Genomic DNA, 21,039 nt, shown 5'->3' with positions numbered 1-21,039 from the left:
CATAGTAGATATATGTATGGGGAAGTGCACAACACTGTCGGATTGTTGATATGACCCCTAGGGTTGGGCCAGAGGGGGTGGGATCATGGGGGCTGATTAAAAATATTTTTTTTTGCGTTAATGGGACAAAGCAGTGCGCGTGGGAATATGCGATGGTGTGCCATCGACAATGTAGTTCTAGTCACTGGTCAACACGATTTCTCTTGCATGGGGGTTTTCAACGGATTCTTGCTAACTTTTGGGTGCTGAATCCAAATCTGTCATTAGTTTTTGCCTATCACATCAGGTTTTTGAACTATGAAAAATCATCATTTTTGAGAAAACAGCAATTTTACACTTGAAGTTGAAAAACTTCAAGTGTAATCCTTCTGTTGCATTAGAAGATCGATAGATGCAAAAATGTTTACAATGAAAGGTACCTACTTCATTTACAATATTTAATCATACATTAACATATAATCCATGCTTGCTTGCACATATTTTTACACATTTTCTCGATATTTTTAATGTATGAAAAGTTTACAAATTTCACTAAACTAAGTTAAATATATAGGCGGAAAAAGTTCCCCTTAACATGGTGGACATCACTTAAATACAAGGCATCACTCAAGCTCAAAGCATTTTTCTGAGTTTTGTGACTTTTCATGACATTCAGACTTCAGCAATAAATGCAAAAATATGCAAATATAACAAAATAAGTACCGGTACTTTAAAGCGTAAGTATCCAAAGGCACAGGTATAATCGTATTACAACATAGCAAACCTCCTCTTTGTGGACAATCTCTTATGTACAGCATCTGGGACATCCCTCATCAAACTCCAGCAGTAATCTGCCATCATATTTGAGTCCCAACGACCTTGATAACGTTCTTCCATCACTTTAATGTCTTGATGGAAACGTTCACCCTGTTCCTCGCTTGCATCTCCAAGGTTATCTGGAAACTCGCTCAGGTGACTGTGCAAGAAGTGCACCTTGATGCTCTTTCTGCACCCCAGCGCTCGCAGACTAAGGAGCAGCTCCTCTACAATCCTCCACAATCCAAGCGGTACTTTAAAGTAGGCACGGTACACTCTCTTGACGAATGTAGTAATGTTGCGTCTTTGAGGTGCTAAAGTGAAGCATCCACAGATATAGCAGAAGATATCTCGGTCATTACAGCACTTTCTTCTCTTTGAAGGTGTAGACATAGCTAGCTTACAGTGTAAGGTACCAGGTACCAGTATAAACAACCCCACTGAGTCAGCTCTGCCTGCCCACTGAGAATCGTGGAATACAGTAATGCTCGCGACTCTCGAGATTAGATAGAGTCTTAGCAGATTAGGTAGTCTTCACAGCTGCAAGTCACAAATACGTCATAGACGTAAACTACTGATGCATACGTTGATTCTTTTAAGAGAATCAGACAATAACTCCACTTTGCTCATGGCAGGCTGTTTACAGCTACGGGTACTCGGAATAATCAAGCTTTTGCTGTTTTATCCCCACCAAGATTGCCAGACTGGATGGTCAACTTTTGTAAAAATCCATGAATATGGAGCATACAGATAGCACAAAAACTTAATGTAATAGAGAAAATCTGAGCTCAGATTTGGACTCAGCAGCCCAAAATTAGCCAAAAACAGTTTCCAAAGTCCATGCAAGAAAAAAAAACTATTTTTGTTATATATTTAAATGTATTTTTTTATTTTTTGTGTATGCCTCATTCTTTTTTGATGCCCGATATATATATATATATATATATATATATATATATATATATATATATATATATATATATATATATATATATATATATATATATATATATCCGGGCATATTATGTGATACCGGTCGTCCGTCCCTGTCCGCACTCTAACTCCCAAAGTTTTCAACTTTCACGTTTCATATTTGGTACATTGGTACAGACTGTGGAGACGGTGTGTTGTGACATACGTTCGTCATCTAAAGTGGTTGCCATGGCAACCAGGATGCTGTTTTCCATGTAGTAGCACAATTCTGTATATACCTTGTTCAGGCGTATATTGTGCTCACTTGAGCTCTTGTTTCTCTTGGCATGTTCTGGATTATTGGCAGTTTCTTGCTCATTGAATTTTATAAATTGCCCCATGTATTTATTATTATTATCATTATTACTGATATGTCCAATATTAGGGGAACCAAAACTGAACATTTTGCTCAACGTGAGGTTTTGACGTCACTTTTTAGAACCCAGCCCAACATCCTGAGGGTCGTACATTATTTCTACTCTACATCCGAAAACATCTTTCATCCAGCGTTGTAACAGTGTTTGAGTTCAATGGCTGTAGAACTTAGTATGTTCTTGTAAAAAGTTATTAAACTGCATCATATTGTTGCGAAAATGAGAATTTCTATATTTTGTTGTGATATTTTTCTTTGTTTGATTGGATTGATTGATGTCTTGTGATATAATTATTCATGTGGGCTGGCAGGATGGCCTTAAAGGTATGCATACCCGCCTCTAAGCTGTCGAGCCTGGGTTTGAAAACTCAACCCAGCTCTAAACTGTCATCCCAGTGTTTCACAGGCTGGGTGATTCTTCAATGTGTGTGCCGTCCCCGGTCTCTCGGATGAACATTAAATGGGTGTCCAGTCTGCGAGCATTAGTGGGTGGACGTTAAAGATTCCATGCTGTCCTTCGTGAAGAGTAGGTGTGTATTTGTTTCCACCATGAACAAATTACAAATTCCTGCTCTAACCAGCAGGGGACATTGCATCAGCAGGACAGCAACACTCCCAGCCACGATGCAAACCATCAGCCACAGGCTGCACACAAAATTTAGATTCTTGCTGTGACTTCGAATTTTGTGCATGTATGATTTAATATTATTGTTGTCATATGCTGTATTTCCTTCAATAAGTGCCCGCCTAGAAGGGGGTTCAAAAAAGAAGTACACGCCTCCCTCGAATAAACGGTTATTGGGGTTGAGCAAAAATGCATGGTCAAACATCTTCATAATGTGTGTGTCATTACTAAAAGGAGCAGCATCCATCCATTATGCTTCATTATGAAATCTAAACAGCTGCTGTTGTCTTAGAACAGGCGTCGGCAACCTAAACCAGGCCGCGGGCCACTGGGCCACGTTCAGGCCACCTCGCGGCCGCACCCCCTTCCCAACCCGAAAAAATTACAAACACACCGAAAATCAATGATAATAAATGTAATTGTAAATTGAACCTTAAGACTTGCAATAATCACAATGTGAAACAATTAATGTGAAGGCTGGTGATTCTTTGATGCAGACAGAGAGTCAATGTCCGGCTTGATGGAAGAGGAGGCCAGGAGGAGGACGTCTTGAAGATGAGCGTCTGTAAGCTGTGCTCCCGTCTTGTTCTTCGTCAGCTTCATGCGACTGAACAGCTGCTCGCAAGAGTATGTGGACCCGAACAATGAAGCTAAGCGCAGAGCCTCCCTAACAAGAGCCGCGAAAGCACGGGAGGCTGAGAGCGAGTGCCAGAACTTCATTGGCGACAAAAGAGCAAACTTTGCGCGGTGGCTCTCTGAGCACTGGAGCTCAATGAGCTCCAGCTGAAGGTCGTCAGCCACATCCACAGAATCCACATCAAAGGGAGCGGAGAATAGCTTGAACTCTTTCTCACAGGCGCGCACATCTTTGAAGCGTCTCTCGAACTCGCCTCGCAGCTCACACAGGGCAGCGGCGTAGCGACGGCAGGCAGCGGGGGGTCGGGCACAGCTCAGCCAATCGGGCGAAGTGAGTGAATTTATTCTGGTTGAGCTGATGCTCCCACAGGCGAAGTTTGCATTCGAATGCCTTCACGAAGGCGAGGAGGTCAGGTACCAAGACATCTTTACCCTGCAGTTGGATGTTCAGCTCGTTTAGATGTCTCGTAATGTCCACCAGGAACCCGAGGTCACACACCCATGCGGGATCCTCGAACTGAAGGACAGGATTGCCCTTCTCCCGCAGGAAAGACGCCAGCTCACCCCTCAGGCTGAAGACTCTCTCCAACATCGTTCCTCGGCTGAGCCAACGGACCTCGCAGAAGTAGATCAGGTCACTGAACTCTGCCGCAGCATCAGCCAGGAGATCGCGGAACTGTCTGTAGTTGAGAGCACGGGCGCAAACAAAGTTCACTGCCCTGATGAGGACAGTCATGACCTCCGTAATGGTCACAGACTTGGCGGCCAGAGCCTCCTGGTGCACCAAACAGTGAAAGCGCTTCACATCCTGCTGGTGTCCAAAGCTGCGCAGGTACTTCACAAGAAACGCTGCAAAGCCTTTCTTGTCCCCGACCATGGCGGGCGCTCCGTCGGTCGTGATGCCCCACATGCGAGAGAGGTCGAGGTCGGCCCCCTTCAGCCAGTCTGTGACTGCCTTGCACACGACGGCGCCAGTGGTGGTACCGCTGAGTGGGATGAGTCGGATGAACTCCTCAAAGATGACGAAGTCGTCCCTGCCGCCGCGGAAGAAGATGGCAAGCTGAGCCGTGTCCTTGATGTCAGTCGACTCGTCCAAGGCGATGGAGAAGAAGCGAGCGGGACTGACACATGTCCTTCAGGGTGCCCAGGAACATCGGCGGCCATCTCCTCTATGCGGCGGGTCAAGCTTCTGGCAGGCAGGCTGATGGCCGCAAACTCTCTCGACTTGTCAGGACACACGTCCTCAACAACGGCCATCATGCACTCCTTGAGGAATTCACCTTCGGTAAACGGTTTGAGGTTGGTGGCCATAAGGTGTGCAACACGGTAGCTGGCCCGAGTGTTGCTCTGAGCAGCCGCTTAATGAATAGACGCTCCTCTTCATGAAGGCACTCTGCTTCTCCGGCTGGGCACTCAGACGCCCGAACTCTGCCTTCTTCTTGTCGTCAGGCAACGCAGCTTGCTTTGGGTGCACCGAAGTGAAGTGACGCTTCACGTTGCACACCTCATGACGGCGACGGTCTCATGGAAGATGGTACACAAAGCCTTTCCCTTGCGCTCGACGAAGAAGAACACTTCCCATTCCTTTTTGAAGGAGCGGTTCTCGTCTAACAGCTTCCTCTTCTTCATAGTGAGGGTACCTTCAGCCATCTGAAACAACAACGAAAAAATATTTAAGACCAAGTTCAGTGGACTAGAAGCGAAAATAATTTATTGTGACGTACAGAGACTGTGATATATGTGGAAGAATCATATGTCCATATATGTTAAATTTGCCGTCGGTTCAGATAAATGTTTCGCGGGCCGCACCTAATGGAAATCCGGACAAGGTGCCGCAGGCCGTACGGGAGGAGCTCGCGGGCCGCATTTGGCCCGCGGGCCGCAGGTTGCCGACCCCGGTCTTAGAATAATAAAAATGGTACCATTGGAAAGCTAATGGATTTCCTTGGAAGAAAAATTAATGTCGGTTTAATAATGACAAGAAAGACCACACTGGTCACAATCTGCGAGAAAATCCGGTAACGGGCCGATTGGGAAATGTGCATTTAAAGTGCTCTTAAAATATGAACAGTGCGATTGTGAAACACATTTAATGCAATATTAAAAGATTAACTCGACATCTATCATCAATGTCAGCCTCCGCCATGGTTATATCGGACCAATCTGATTTGTCACATGGTCACGGATTGTTTAACCCCAATATGGGGCCATTCAAAGATTACGTAACGCTCTTTTTAAAAAATATTTTTTTAGGGGGCTGCAAACCATGCGTGCTGACGGGCTTCATTAATCCTTACTAATAATTTTTATTTGACATATGATTAGATTTTTCGGGGTCCCTCAATCTGAGCAATACTCAACTCAAACAAAACCAATGGAAATCTGACGCAACAAACCTAGGCAGTGTGTATCAGCGGAAGCATACGGGCCTGATGTCTTCGGCCCACCAAAAAACCAAGATGGCGGCTACATTATTTTGTCTATGTGCCATGGTGTGGGGAGTTGAGCAACAAATGTGGGTGGAGTCTGGCACCTATCTGACCAATGGGTGCACATTTCTAAAATCGACCCCAACAAGAACAACAGCAACAACCATGCAGAGCTCTTGGAGACCTGCGACACGTCGCCGGTAAAATGCCTGTTTTGAAAGCCATTTGTTCCACGATTTGCCTGGTGTTGGCTTAATGGTTAGACTGGTGGGCTTGGGATCCTAGGATCCTGAGTTCAAATCCCATTCTTCTGTTGAATTAATACCAGTTGGGTTGACTATGCCTGTCATCCTTTTGAAGTCGGCAAAATGAGTGCCAGCTTCCTGGTATCCTGTGTCGGAGTGGCGACCCGTCCAGGATTGTGCCCAATAGCCAAGAACACTGCTTAGGCAGTACCATGTGCATGCATGGCGGGGTTCCTGTGTAAAATAAAGTGAATAAAATAAAATAAGTGAAATAATAGGGAATTGCAGATTTAACTAAAAGCCTGACGCAACGCATTGTGTCCCATTTACCCACTAGACGTATGGAAGGGCTAACTGAATGAAAACGAACGAGATAACTGTCTCGGGATCGCTATATGTTGGATGCCATTGCCTCGGGGGATTGCCAGCTTTGCAGAACCACAACACTATGTAAAAGTACATGGAAGGAGCAAACAAACAACAACCACAGCAGCAACAACAGCAATTGCTTGTTATAAGAGATCCTTTTTTTTGCACGTTTCACTTCATTTTACATCCTCATTGAGAATCCCAGAAAGACATGTAATATGATTGTGAAGTGTAACAGATTTTGGAGATTGATCAGGATATGTTTAAGTTAATTTGGTTAAGGTTTGCAAATTGTAAATGCAGAGTTAATTTTGTATTACTAACATTGTAGTACAAGGCCTGTTTCCATAGTATTTGGTGAAATGGCCTGTTTACTTCAACAGGTGTTCATGAATAATTTGAATTACTGGTCCTGTACTAGAAACACCCACTTCCTTCCTGGTATAATTTCACTCGGACTTGCACTGTTATTGGTTGTAGTTACTTATTCCTGACAAATACTTTTCTTTTTCAGGCAGAGAGAGTAAGTGCAACAACTCGAACACTTGAGCTGGAATCTCAGCTAGATCAACTGCAGAAATCTCAGCAGGACACTGGACCATCACGTTCACAGGTTATTCAAATTCCAAATTTCCAACCTCAGCATGTTAGGTTATTATAATTCATTTGAAACCTTAATTGTGGGAATGAAAAAAATGTGATGTGGAAGAGCTTTTAATTACTCGATGATGTTAAGTTATGAGGTTAGGGGTTGAGCCAAACTACCAACTATAACGAAATACGTTGTTTGCTGAGGAGTTGAGCAGGTAGATCTGATTTACTGATCTTGTGTTGTGTTTTGGGCTTTCAACAATACTTAACTCTTGTGACCTGTTTTAGGGTGAAACAGACAGATTGACAGCAGTTGAATCAAACCTTAAAACAACCCAGGAGAAGGTGAGTTGTTGTTTTGTCTCCACTCTTTTATTTCATTTCATTTTTGACAGAGCTTAATGATGAGTTTAGCAGGCAAACCTGTAATAATAATCGAGATCATCTGTGGGTATGCACTTTTGAACAGGTTCAATCACTAGTAAAGCAGCTAGTAGAGAAAGAAGGGGAAGTGACATCATTACAACAGGAAGTGATGCTGCTTGGCGAGGAGAAGATTAAATTGACATCTCGATTAGAAACTGCGGTAGGGGATGATTTATTAGTTGCTGCCTTGTAACTTGATTTGCTGTGACCTTTCATGTGTTTGCCTTACCTTCTATGTTACATTGCCTATATCTTGGTGTACTGTTTTTATTGTTATTTATTTTGCTGTTTTTATTTGAATTATTATTTTTGCTTTTCTTTTGAGTTGCATCTCATTTGTGATGTTTTGTGTTTTCTCCTCCCACCCTTTTCCCCTATGCTTCCTTGATAAAAATTCATGCAACAATATCGCATGCACTTTTAAACACATCCTCTCGTGTGTCCAACTGTTCTCTTTCGTTCACCATTGGAGAAGACGTTGGTTAACAGGGATAAGGAGAGGGAAAAAGAAATTGAAGAAGAGCAAAAGAAAGCTGATGATCTGAGGAAAGTGTTTGAGAATGAGATGAAGCAGAATAAAATGGAAATGGAAGAGTTAAGAAAAAGTTCCAAAGAAGAGAAAGACAGCATTAAGCAAGAAAAGAATAAAGCTGATGAGGAGATGGGCAAATTAAAATTGGAGATTGAGACATTAAAGCAGGAGATTGAGGATGAGAAGAGCAGAATGAACTCAGAAAAAGAAGAGACAATACTGTTGGCTCAGGCACACAAAGAAGTATCTATACTGCTTGAAGAAAAGAAAAAGTGGGAAGAAGGAAAAGCTAAATCAGAAGAGGAAAGAGACAAGGCAGTCAAAGAAAAGGGGGAGATTGAGCTCAAAATGAATCAGGAGAGGAAAGAGTTAGAAGGTATAATAGAGATTCTGAAAACAGCCGCAAAAGAGAGCGACACTGTGGAGCAAGAGAAAAAGAAGACTAAGGAGGAAAAAGAGAAATTGAGTATTGAGATTGATGAAGAAAGGATGAGAACTGAGAATACAAGAAGAGAGGTTGAAGAGAAGATGGCTCTGCAAAAGAAGGAAATGGATGAAAAAATGGCAGAATTGAGAAGGGTATCAGATGAGATGAGAGACAAGTTTGAACAAGAGAAACAGCTGGCTGATGATGAGACAATGAGATTAAAAATAGAGATTGAGGAGGAGAAAAGGAAATCAAATGAAGAAAGAGAGAAGCTTGCAGGGCTGCTTGACCAGGTTCACACTGGGCAGGAGGAGACATCCAAACTGCTTGGAGAAATGAAGAAATTGGATCAGAAAATAAAGTGTGCTGAAGAGGAGAGAAACAAAGCAATGCAGGAGAAAAGGGAGATTGAAGAGAAAATGGAAAAAGAGATACTTGAGATAGAAGAGCAGAAGAAGAGAGCTGAGGAAGAAAAGGGAAATATATGGCAGGAGAAGAAGCAGATTGAAGAAGAAAGAGAAAAAGAACGAAAGGAAATGGAAATGGAGAGGATGAATGCTACTGCTGAAAAGAAGGCTATGGAGGAAACTTTAAACATGGAATCAAAAAAGATGGAGAAAAACAAGTGTGAAATAGAAGAAAAGATGGAGAAGGAGAGAAGAAACATTGAGGAAAAGTTGGAGGAACAAATGAGAAGAGCTGAAAAGGAAGGTAAAAAGGTTGAGCAGTTGAAAAAGGAAACTGAAGAAAGGAAGGCCTTAGAAGAGAAAGAAATGGAGCAATTGAAGAAGGGGGTTGAGGAAAGAATTGCAAGAGAAAGGAGGGAGATGGAAGAAGAGAAGCAGACTATTTCTGAAGAGAGAGATAAATTTGAGCAAGAGGTGAAAATAATCCAGCAGAAGATGGAAAAGGTGATGAGTGATATTGGGCAAGAGAAGAGGCAGATAGAACAACAAATGGAGGGTCTTAGCAAGGCTCTTGAAGATGAAAGGATTCAGAATGAACAAGACAGAAATAGAGTTGATGAAGAGAAGGAAAAATGGAAGAAGGAAATGGAAGCAGAAAGGAGTAAAATGTATTGTGAGAAAGAAAAGATGGCAGAATTGCTTTCCCAAACTCAGAGTGGTCAAAAATTGGAAACCTCCAATCTTTTGGAGGAAAGTAGGACAATGGAAAAAGAGAGGGACAAGGCACTGCAGCAGATCAAAGAGATAGAGGAAAACTTTCTGAAAGAGAAAAGGGAAATGAAAGATAAAAAAATACAGGAGCAAAATACCTTTGAAACTGAAAAAAGGAAACTTGATGAAAGGATTCAAAAGGAGATTGAGGGGAGGGAGAAGGTTGAAGAAGAAAGGCACAAGATTATGCAATTCATTGAAGTGATTCAGAAACAGAAGGAAACAGCTGAGACAGAATTGAAAAACAATGACATAATAATAAAACAACTGGAGAAGGAAAAGATTAAGATTGAGGAGGTATGCATGTTGATCAAGAGAGATGTCGAAGAGGAGAATGAGAAAAGGGCTGAAGAGGAAAATAAAAGAGAACAGCAGTTGAAGAAAGAAATGGAAGAAAGAATTGAACGTGAAAAGATGATGTTGAAAGATATGGAACAAGAAAGATTTAAAGCAACAGAGGACATTCACAAGATTGAAGCAGAGAAGAAGAAGGCTGAAGAGGAAAGAGATGAGCTAATGCAAGAAAAGCAGAAGATGAAAGAACATTTTGAAGAAGAGAAGAGGAAGGTTGATGAGGAGAGGAAGAAAATCGAAGAACTGGAAATTCTGGCCCAGAGTGAGCAGGAGATGGGAACCAAAAAGCTTTTTGAGGAAAGGAGGCAAATTGAGGAAGAGAGGCAAAGAGCTATAGAGGAGAAAGAGAAGGCATTTCAGCAGAAAAGAGAACTTGAAGATAAAATGGAGAAAGACAAAGTTCAAATGAAAAAAGATGTTGAGGAAGTGCAAAAGAGAGCTGAGGAAGAGAGAAAACGGATTGAGAAAGACAAGACAGAACTGGAAGAGAAGATGAAGAAAACTGTTGAAGATAGAGACAAAATTGAGGCAGAGAAGAAGGAAATTGAAGAGCAAAGAGACAAGATTAAAGAAGAAAAAAAGACAATGGAGGAGGAATTTAAGGAGAGAATAAAAGTCGAGGAAAAAAGGAATCATTTGGTAGAATCTCTTATCAAGACCAATAGTGATAAGGAGACTGAGACCTTGAAACTGCTGCAAGAAAAGGGAGAGGTTGAGAAGGAAAAAATGAGAGCTGAAGAGGAGAGAGACAAGATGGCACAGAAAAGCAGTGAACTCGAAGAATGTATCGTGAAAGATGCGTTAAAGATAAAGGAACAGGCATCTATAATTGAGGAATTAAAGAAGCAAAAAGAACAGAATGAGCTAAAAGGAGGAAACGAAAGAGAAGACGAGAGGAGAAGAACTGAGAAAGAAAGGCAGAAGATTGAGTTGGAGAACAAGGTGGAGTCTGAGAGGAGAGCTGAGGAAGAGAAGAATGAAAGGAAAAAATTGGAGGATGAGAGGGACAAACTCAAGGTGGAAAAGGAGGAGATGGTGGCCAAGTTGCTTGATCTGGAGCAAGAGATCTCTCTGCATCATGCAGCTGAGACATCCAACAAGGTTGGCAAGGAGATGAAAATAATCTCCTGAGTTGCCTCAGGTTCCTTAATTTATTTTACCCCTTATGTCAAATAGCATTCATTTTCCTCTTACTGTTCTTTCTTTTTATCCGAACCCTGACAAACCCCAGCCTATCGTCATCACACTGGTAAAAAATATTTCCCTTTTATATCCAACATTTATTTTTCCCCTCCTTCCTGGTTCTTCCATTCATACCTAACGACTGTCATCCATCTCATTTATTCTTTTTTTAAGCTATCCTCTATATCCCTCTCCTTTCTTTTCTTAACCTCCACCTCTACGTACTTTATCATTTCATCCCAACTAAGTTCAATTTCTTCACCCTTCGGACTATTTTGTCAAACTGTGCATTGCATTCTAATCCATTAAAAACCTTAAATTGCAGTAACATCTTCCCTACTCTATAAAAATAAATACACATATCTGAAGAGTTCTCTTTGTACACATTTGGAAGCATCCATTTCTATCTTTTACAAATGATAAATAAGGAGATGGATAACAAATGATAGATTTCTCATGCCTCTATTCTGCAGTTCTCATTTTATGTTGAACCCTATCCCAGACAACTGAAAATAATGAAATGGAAGCAGAAAGGATGGAATGGCAAGAGAGAACTTCTGTACTTAAATATGAACTGTAAGTCATTTTGTTATTTGTATGCCTTCATTGCACCTTGGACCTCCTTTATTGTTCTTCTTCCCTTGTAAGTGTACTTCAAAGATTGGTTGTGCTTTCGTCTTTTGTTGTTTCATGTGACTACCTTTGAATTTCTTCTACCTAGAGAGGAGGTGAGGTCAACACTCTCCCAGAATTCTTTGCATCTCTCTATGCTTCGGGGGGAAAAGTTGGATGTGGAAGCAGAGTTAAACCGCCTCCATCAGGATGGTGCTACCAGTAAGAAGGTAACATTGTGCCAATTCAGCAGTCGTATTTTGTGAGTAATTATCAATTATGGTTCCTGGAGGGAGGCATTAAGTGTTTAGCCTTGGTGCCTGTGGTATCCTGCTTTCTGAAGAGCAACCTTCCTTGCTTCCATTGTTTTTTGATTATTTAATTTTTTCCCGATTATTTATTTATTTTGTTTTCCAGGTATTTCATTTTCCAAAGATTGAAATTTTTATTCATTTTTTTGCAATTTTTTCAATTTTTAATTTTTTTCAATTAAATAAATGTTTTCCGATATTTCATTTTTCCATTATTTTGATATTTTAAAAATTGTTTAATTTTTTACTGTGTTTTAGTCCTGGTGTCCATGGTGTCCCACTTTTTGGAAGAACCTACCCCCCCCCAAAAAAAGCGTTTGTTTTCATTACGAGGTAGAATTTCAAGTGATACTAGTTGGTTAATATTACGAGTTGGCTATTCCATGACGTGATCTCCGATCGCAACCCTCTCGTGATTATTTTAACATCTTTATATACAAAGTAGTTTTTTCACAAACTCCTGAACTTTGTCATGCCTTGGTGATTTTTTTGAATGTCATTTGAGCATTGAGAAAACTTTTTTTTTATTTTTTTATTTTTATACTAACTGATGGTGTAACACTTGTTTTGTGTTCCCAACAACATTCTTATGTTGATGTCTGATTTGCAGTTATATCATTGCAGAAACACGAACAAGAGAAGAGCTCATTGAACCAACAGCTCTTGGATGTGAGAAAACGGTGAGTTAAAAAGGGATCTGGAGAGGAAAGGTTGATTGAAACAGGCTTATTGAAGGCAGGCTTGAGATGTAGATGGAAGGGTGGAAAGACAACTTTCATGAAACTGCAATCGAGACGGATGGAGGTGGTGGAATAAATTGATCTTGTTGATGCAACCAGTGAAATTGTTAAATTCTATTTAGTCATAAGAATAGAGGTGGGGACATGAAAGCAGGTGGAGGTGTGTGAAGTCACTGATTTGGGTTAATAATAAAGGGAATAAAATGTGGAGAAGTCGTTGAGGGGATTAAGTGTGAGTGGAAGTTTAAAGATTGGACAAGAGCTGGACATGAGTGGCCTTGGAAATGTGAGCAGAGGTGAGGTGAGGCTGGTAAGAAGCAAAGCCAGGCCAGATGTGGTAATTCTTTTCCTCTTGCCCGCTCTCCCCTCCCCTGCTCTCCCTGTTTTTCTGTTTGTCTCTGTTTTGGGGTAAGACTAAAGAAAGTTAATCCAAGTCTCTACTGCAATGGCCCCATCCCTCCCTAACCCTTTCTATCCCCAATACCCCACCCCTTTACTTTCTATTTCTTATCTCTGTTTCCTCCCCTATGTCACGTTTGCTTTCCTTGTTTTCTTCTATTCTTCTTCGTTTTCATTGTGATTTTTACTTCTATGCTATTTTTCTTTTTTTTGTTATTCATGCTACACCCTTGTATTTTATTTTACTTATTTTTGCTCCTCCACTTTGATGTTCTCTTATTTTCACCTTCTTTTCTCTTATACCTTCCCTTGTACTATCACTGCTTTCCTTACACTGTCCTCTTCCATACCTTATCCCTCTGCATCAAATTTTTCACCATATTGACTTCCAGGTAAATGGTTGAAAGCTTATTTTGTTTGTTTCGCCTTTTAACCTTTCTCATTGCATCACCATATCATTATTGACCTCAACTCTGCAGTCTTTGATTCTGTTTCACCACCATCATTTGGCCACTTTAAGTATACTATTTTCTCATTCCTCCATCTTTATTTCTTCCTCTCTCCAAAATCTCTCCATTCTCATTCTTTCAGCCTTTTTTCTTTGCTTTTATTATTTTTAATTTTCGTATATCCATTTTTCTCATTTGATTTACCGCTCCTTATTTTTTTTTGTCCACCCTTGGGTCCGACAGGATGGTGCAGAGGTAGCGCACTTACCTTTGAGCCGTCTAGTCTGGGTTTGATTCTCGACCCGACTATAAACTGTCGGACTGATGCTTCGCATGCAGGGCGTTGCATCACAAAGTGCGCCGTCCCTTGGATGGACGTTGAGCTGGGGACATGTCTGCCCGCATTGTTGTTGAGGGACGCTAAAGATCCCATGGTGTCTTTCAACAAGAGTATGCGATTTATCGCTGGCACCTTGGATAAGTTCCAAATTCCTGCCCAAATCGGCTCCATTTAAATGCCAGGCCTGGCCAGCTGGTGTGTGAAAGACTTGGGCCAATGTTGCATGCGCTATGAGCTGCTAATCCCATCAGAAGATGATGATTCATTGTCCACCCTCATCTGTCTTGCTCACATCATTGCAAAAGTGGCAAACCCTCACATCTTCTAATTTATTGTGCTATTTTGTCCACAGTGAGGAAGAGCTGAAGAAAGAGCTGGATAGAATAAAGGATCAACAAGCTTCCAAGAAAAATCATCAATCTGGTAATGATCTTGGATCTTTATTGTCTTTCTTTGTCCCCAAATATTTTCCAGCCTTTGCCGCCACCATCAAGAAAAGTAGTTCCGCAAACAGAAGAAAAGAGGAACAAAAGTATGGAGGTGTGCTGTAAGCCTCGATTTTGGGAGTTGGTCATGAGGGAGTTACAAGAACAATGCATGCATCCAGAGTAGCTGGGGAGGGTCTAGGGCTGAGAGACTGGAGGGAGATCAGATGGACTAGAGGAGAGGCCACTTACCTGTTTGTGATGTGAGAGCAACAGGTCTTGTACTTTGCTGTTTGGCCTCATTGTGGGAGATTTCAATAATGTTGAGGGCTTTATATTCCACAGATCTCAGGAGAGACATGATATTGGGGTCCCAGCCCATATGGGAGAGCAGTACTCCCTTGAGTTATGGACAAAGGTTGTGAGTAGTTCCGATTTATCAAGGAATGACAGAGGGGCAGCCAACTTTGGAATATGGTCAGTCAAGAAGAGGTTGTAGTCATAGCTGATGGTGAGGCCCACATGCTCAACAGACTCAATGTCTTCCATTTTCACAATCTGATGAGGCTTAATGTGAGAAAATGTCTTAAAATAGAAGTTACAGGAAATGATTGATTTAGTAGGGTGAAGCAAATATTCAGATCTTGCAAATCTTAAATACTTTGACTGGAATTCCTGGAAAAAAAATTGCCCATACCGTGGGTATTTGCTGGTGATTATGATGGGAAGATAATCACCATGCTTTCAGACACAACCACTTCCCAACAACACCTTCCTTTGGATCCGATCAAGTATGAGGAAATAAAATTGAGTGCATCACTTGCGAAGCTTTAGTAAGCCAAACGTTTGGCGCAGAATATTGTCGTTTGTTCAGCAGTCATGGAACTGTGCTGAAGTCGTACGAACTCCCCAAAATTCACAAGCCTGACATCCCTCTTCGCTTCGTTGTCTCAAATAAATAAAAGCACCATCCTACAATCTCTCACGATTCCGATACTGGCATTACATCATCATCTGGTGGGGAAAAAAACTAGAGGTGTGTTCATAAGAGTGATAGATTTGTTGGTAAAGTGAAATAAATCAATTTGGAGCCAGGTGAGATCATGAACTCATTTGACATGGTGTTCCTCATTATAAGAGCACCCATGGACTTGGTTGTGGATGTAACCAGACAGGTTAATGGAAGACTGTTGGAAATCTGGGTATGGGAAATTTATTCAGACTCTGTTTGAATTCAACCTCTTTTGTTTTTGTGCATACAGTCAAGGCTCCTGGAACAGCTAGAACACTGAACAGATCAGGACGTAACAGAAGAGAGAGGGGGTGGGGAACATCAACAGTGGAATTGAAGGACAAAATATAGGGAGACTTGGCCAAACAATGGGTGTGGGGAAGATGGGGGGCAGGCAAGGACACATGGGGTGGACAACATTGATACAGAAGGCAACTCCAAGGAGGGAAAACTGAAAATTTGGAAGGAGGAGGGCTTGGGGTGGTGATGGGGGAGGAGAGGTTAACAGGGGTAGTAGAAAGGATGGTTTTGGATTGGGGTTGGTCTGAGATGGTGACGAACAGCTGTGTTGAAGACGTGGAGGGAAGAATGAGGTTGAAGAGAAAAAAGTTTTTGAAGAGTTTGAAAAAGATTGAAGAGAAAAAAAAGCTCTTTTTCTCTTTAAAGAGGGCTACTGCAGACAGGTATTTGGTACAGCAACAGGGTCCCCAGTGTCTACCACTGTGACCTACATAACATAGCGACGATGTGGCACTGGGAATTTCGATGAGTCATACCATAACGATAACATCTATGGGATTGCAATCGATGCTTGGAAACGTACAACAGTATTTGGGAATGTAATGTCAAATCTTCCTTTGGTGTTCTTATAGTTTGTCCTCTTTGTCATCCCATTCTTCATTGCTTTTTAAAATGTTCTTCCAGACCTGCCCTTAACTGCTGCTGAAGATGACACAGTCAGCAAACAGGTGAGTTCAACAATTCCTGTCCTCTTTTTTTTTTTTTTTTTTTTCAATGCACAGTCCTTCAAATCTCACCATTTCCTTTAATATTGTTTTTGCTCCTCTTTTAATTGTGCTTTTTTATTTTTAATCTTTATCTCATCTGCTGTCAATGTGCATTGATGGGTTGCTAATTTTGTGAATCATTGTTTGCATCATTAACTTCGCTTTCTCTCTGTTTCTCTTCCCTTTTTCAACCTTTTCTTCTCTTTCCTGGTCTTTCTTTCAGGAGATGGTTTGTAAATTTTCAAACTTGACTTTTTCTTTAATCCTTCTCCATTTTTCATTAATTCTTATATTAAGGGCTATCTGCATCTTACGTTCACTTTTAACCACTTCTCCCCCCCATACTCACACAATCCCTCCCCCATTTTGCATCCCCAACCTCTCCCACACAATATACAGATTTCCCTTTACAACTGTTCTTCAGTGGTGCCCTTATTTCCACCATTGTTCAGCCATTTCCCTCTCTCTATACTTTATGAAACATGACATAATGAAAGTGTTGATTTATCCTCGCATGTCCCTCATTCAACAGATTGACTTCTTGAACTCTGTGATCGTGGAACAGCAGACGAAGGTTGGAGACATGCAAATGGAAATCAACTTATTGAGAGAGCAGCTCACAAGCACAACTGTCAATATGGAAGAAGATAAGAGGTAAAAGTGCAAATGGGGGAAATCCTAATTCATTGAAGAGATTGGGACAAAGATAAATTAGACAGGATGTTGCAGCATTGGTCTTCATTTAAGGTTTTTAGCCCCCATTGTACTGAGTGCGAAACGAGAGTTTATGGATTTGGTCTCAATTGTCGTGTGCGTGTGCGTGCGTGTGCAACCACATCTCGGACATGTATGGACTGATTTTATTCATAATTGGCACAAAGGCAACACACGATGGCATACATATACATGTCACTTTTTCCTCCCCTCCGAGATCAGATCCAAGATGGCCGACTGGCAGCCATTTTAGTTCTCAAAAAAAAAACCCGATGATGAACACGTCCTTACCCATTTCTCGGACATGCATTTACCGATGTTGTTCAAACTTGGCACTCAGATAATGAATGATGGCTGACATGCACATCATGTTTTTTTTCGAGATCATATCCAAGATGGCCGACTATGCCTGGTGTTGGCGCAGTGGTTAGGGCAGCGGCTTGGGATCCAAGAGGTCCTGAGTTCAAGCCCCGTTGAGCCACTGAATTAATACACCAGGGGGTTGACTCAGCCTGTCATCCTTCCGAGGTCGGCAAAATGAGTACCAGTGTACTGGGCCGGTGTATACCCCGGTTAAAATAGGTGTACCATATCCCTGTGTCGTAAGAGGCGACCAGGGTTGCGTCAGGAAGGGCATCCGGCGTAAAACATGTGCCAAATCACTATGCGGATCATACGGATGATCCGCTGTGGCGACCCCTAACGGGAGCAGCCGAAAGAAGAAGAAGAAGATCCAAGATGGCCGACTGGTGGCCATTTTGTTACTTAAACTTGTCCCCAACCATTTCTCTGACATGCATGGTTGATTTTGTTCAAACTTGGCACGAGCACAGGGCATGATGGCATGCACGTGCACCTCACTTTATTTTGTGATCTGATCAAAGATGGCCGACTGGCAGCCCTTTTAGTTGCACCAAAAATATGGGTTAGCCCTTTCACTCCATACAGCAAAATTACTAAAACAGGCTATAACATTTTATCTTTTTTTTTTTTTTAACTTGTTTATTTAAGACTTCCCCTATAGCTGTGGTCAGATTTCTTTCTACAATTAGTGCCCCCAATTTTTAATGGTACCCCAGAGATGATTAGACCTCTTAGGAGAACTAAACCCCATTTAAGTTTTTTCTTTCTTCTTTTTTAGCTCACCTGGAACGTTAGTTCCAGGGAGCTTATGGGATGGCGCGTCGTCCGTCCGTCCTTCCAGAAATACTTTCAAATTCCTCTCTGAAACTACACAAAGGATTTTGATGAAACTTTACCACAACGTTCAGCTTCCTGAATGTACCAAAGTTTGTTCATGGCATGAAAAAAAAATCGGGCCTGAAGGTGGTCTATGGGAGTTGCCCCCCCAAAATAGGTATTTGCTTTCTTCTCAGAAACTACACATGCAATTCTGATGAAACTTGACCACAACCTTCATCACCCGTGGTTAACCAAAGTTTGTTAAAAAAAAAATTGACGTCTGAGGGGGATCTACAGAGAGAGTTTATGGAGGGGGGGGCAGGGGTCCCCCCCCCCCGCCAAGAGGTATTTGCTTTCTTCTCAGAAACGACAATTCCAAGGAAACTTGACAATGACCTTCATCACTCTTAACCCATGATGTACCAAAGTTTGTTCATGACATATTGAGGGAAAAAAAAAAATCTGGGTCTAAGGAAGTGTAAGGGGGGTTGCCTTATCTCGGAGCTGGCTGGGACTTTCGGAATTAAATTTTACATCAATAATGATAATACAAAGTATCTGGGGTTGGCATAATATTTCATCGTGACATAAAGTTAAGGTCATGACATAATGAGACTTTTTTTTTTAACATTTTTCACCATAACTCGACTGAAGTTTGTCCGATCAGAACGAAATTGCCCTCGCTAGATAGCCCATCTATAGCAAGGCGCATTTGCGCTCAATTTACATCATATCTCTCTGGGTTAAAGGTCAAGATCAAATGATGGTCTTAAAAGAAAATAAAAGAAAAGGAAAAAAAAAACGTATTTTTTGTCATCACTCAATAATGTCAATGTGGAATCTCAAACACCGCTTGGCCTTACAAGATGTTCTTGCAACACAATAGTGGACCTGTACCGAAGTTGTGCATCTGATATTTGATTAGTAGCCTTCGCCTTTTTTTGGAATGTGTCTAAATTAACAAAAAACCCGTTTTTGATCATAATTTGAACAATTTTCCTCCAATCTTCATGATGTTGAGTTTTATGGATAGATTGAAGATGGGGATACAATTTTTTTTTTATTTTTTTTTTTTTTACACTGTATCCCTCAGTGTTGAAGATAAAGGTCATGTGGTGGTCTGAAAAAAATATGCCCATCATTTGAATAGAGGGTAAGTCACAGGTGATGACATTGTGTTTGCAGATATCAAGTTTCAATGTGTTCTCTCTTTTTATTTCTTCAGTTCTCCTCCATCCCAACCACAAAGACCTCCTCGACTCTTCTGTGACATCTGCGACTGCTTTGACCTCCATGACACGGAGGATTGCCCTCAGCAAGGGTCAGATGCACCGTCTCCTCCTCACTCGGCACATCACGGCTCGAGAGGTGCTCCTCCTCGCCCCTACTGCAACTCGTGTGAAATCTTCGGCCACACGACGGAAGACTGCACCGAAGATGAGACATTTTAATAGAGATGGGTAGTGGTTTTGATGGAGAGGGATGAAGATGGATGAAGATCGATGGAGAGTGAACAATGTGCAAGCTTTATTTTTTTTGAGGCTTTAATTTTAAATTCACTTTATCAACTTCTGCCTTTCGTCTTTCTTTTTGGGGCCGTCTATATGTTATGTTACTCCACCCACTATGTTCTCTTCTCCAAAGCATCTCTCTTATCCCCTTCTTTTCCACTTAAATTAATTTTTCTCCATTCACCTCCCCTGGATATGTAATATGTAGATGGTTCCTTTTTTCCTCACTTCTCCTTCCCACATTTTCTCTCATTATAATAGTCTTGCTACTTCTATTATTTTCTTCTTCAAATCTTCTTCCTTGTTCTGTTTTCATTTTGCTTTTCTGCACCTTCTCTTTTTCTCTTCTTTCTTTCTCTTTTCCATTTCTTTATCATTGCTTCCTTTCCTAATATATTTTCCAAGGTTGCTGCTTTCATTGGCATGCAATATGCTGAAATTATTTGAGAATTATCTTGTCTGTCTATTTGTCTGTATATATAATTTTTTTACATGTTGAGGGTGTTCAACTCTTGTCATCCATGGGGTACGTCATGTTTATGTATCAAAGTCCATAAACTTCACGAGTGTGATGGCTGGTATATGGCTTGAAAACTTCAATGGGTGTTTAATTGACTGCGGATTGCACAACAATTGGAAATTGAATTAACTCGGTATATTTCATAAACTTTGAAGGCTATTGCTGCCATATTGCCAAAAAGGGAGTATGGCTGTCCAACTGGTTGGTTAGTGGTGTAGATTATCGGGGGAGGCTAGTGTACGCCATGATTAGTTTTTCCAGCTTTGTTGGAGAGGACAACAGAGTCGGATAGATTACCGGGCTATGTGCAAATCGTGTCTACCTGTAAATGTCTCGGTACCCTCTCTTGATTGGTGTCTTTTTGCTGAAAGCAAAGTTTTACTTGGACAAAATAAAGATTTTGAGGAAATCGCTTTTTTATCCTTGCCCTATATAGTGAGTAGGCTGCCAGAATAAAATGAACACCCTTAATTATATAAACAGGTCTGACAGGATGGCCTCGAGGTAGGTGCATTCTCTTCTAAGCTATCTAGCTGTTCGCTGTCTCTTCGAAGCTATCTAGTTTAGAACCAAAACCCAGCCATAAACTTTTATCCTGGTGTTTCATACGCAGGGTGATTTATCAAGATGTGTGCCGTCCCTCGGATAGAAGCTAAACAGGCATCGCGTCTGCCAGCAATTCG

At 41.4% G+C, this 21,039-nt stretch overlaps 1 protein-coding gene across 10 annotated transcripts in view; it reads left to right on the top strand.

Annotated features, from left to right (window-relative positions):
* LOC147034104 (uncharacterized) overlaps positions 1–20,769 on the top strand; it is a 43,537-nt gene extending 22,768 nt beyond the window's left edge. For 8 of the 10 annotated variants that reach the window (XM_085876486.1, XM_085876483.1, XM_085876480.1 and 5 more), the window contains 12 exons: positions 6,959–7,057; positions 7,324–7,380; positions 7,505–7,621; positions 7,934–11,053; positions 11,184–11,201; positions 11,637–11,710; positions 11,856–11,976; positions 12,682–12,737; positions 14,338–14,408; positions 16,347–16,390; positions 16,962–17,083; positions 19,551–20,769. In XM_085876486.1, the coding sequence (XP_085732612.1) occupies positions 6,959–7,057; positions 7,324–7,380; positions 7,505–7,621; positions 7,934–11,053; positions 11,184–11,201; positions 11,637–11,710; positions 11,856–11,976; positions 12,682–12,737; positions 14,338–14,408; positions 16,347–16,390; positions 16,962–17,083; positions 19,551–19,776 (4,125 nt within the window). In that variant the 3' untranslated portion in view covers positions 19,777–20,769. The remainder of the gene's footprint in view (positions 1–6,958; positions 7,058–7,323; positions 7,381–7,504; positions 7,622–7,933; positions 11,054–11,183; positions 11,202–11,636; positions 11,711–11,855; positions 11,977–12,681; positions 12,738–14,337; positions 14,409–16,346; positions 16,391–16,961; positions 17,084–19,550) is intronic. The other 2 variants (XM_085876474.1, XM_085876476.1) reach the window with 2 other exon arrangements.
* Positions 20,770–21,039: the final 270 nt, after the last annotated feature.

This window comes from Eptatretus burgeri, chromosome 1 (assembly GCF_056783735.1).
Source record: "Eptatretus burgeri isolate ZD-2024b chromosome 1, Ebu_testis_v1, whole genome shotgun sequence".
NCBI classification, from domain to species: Eukaryota; Metazoa; Chordata; class Myxini; order Myxiniformes; family Myxinidae; genus Eptatretus; species Eptatretus burgeri.
Note: the sequence above shows the minus strand (reverse complement) of the source record. Positions and strands in the feature narration are given on the sequence as shown.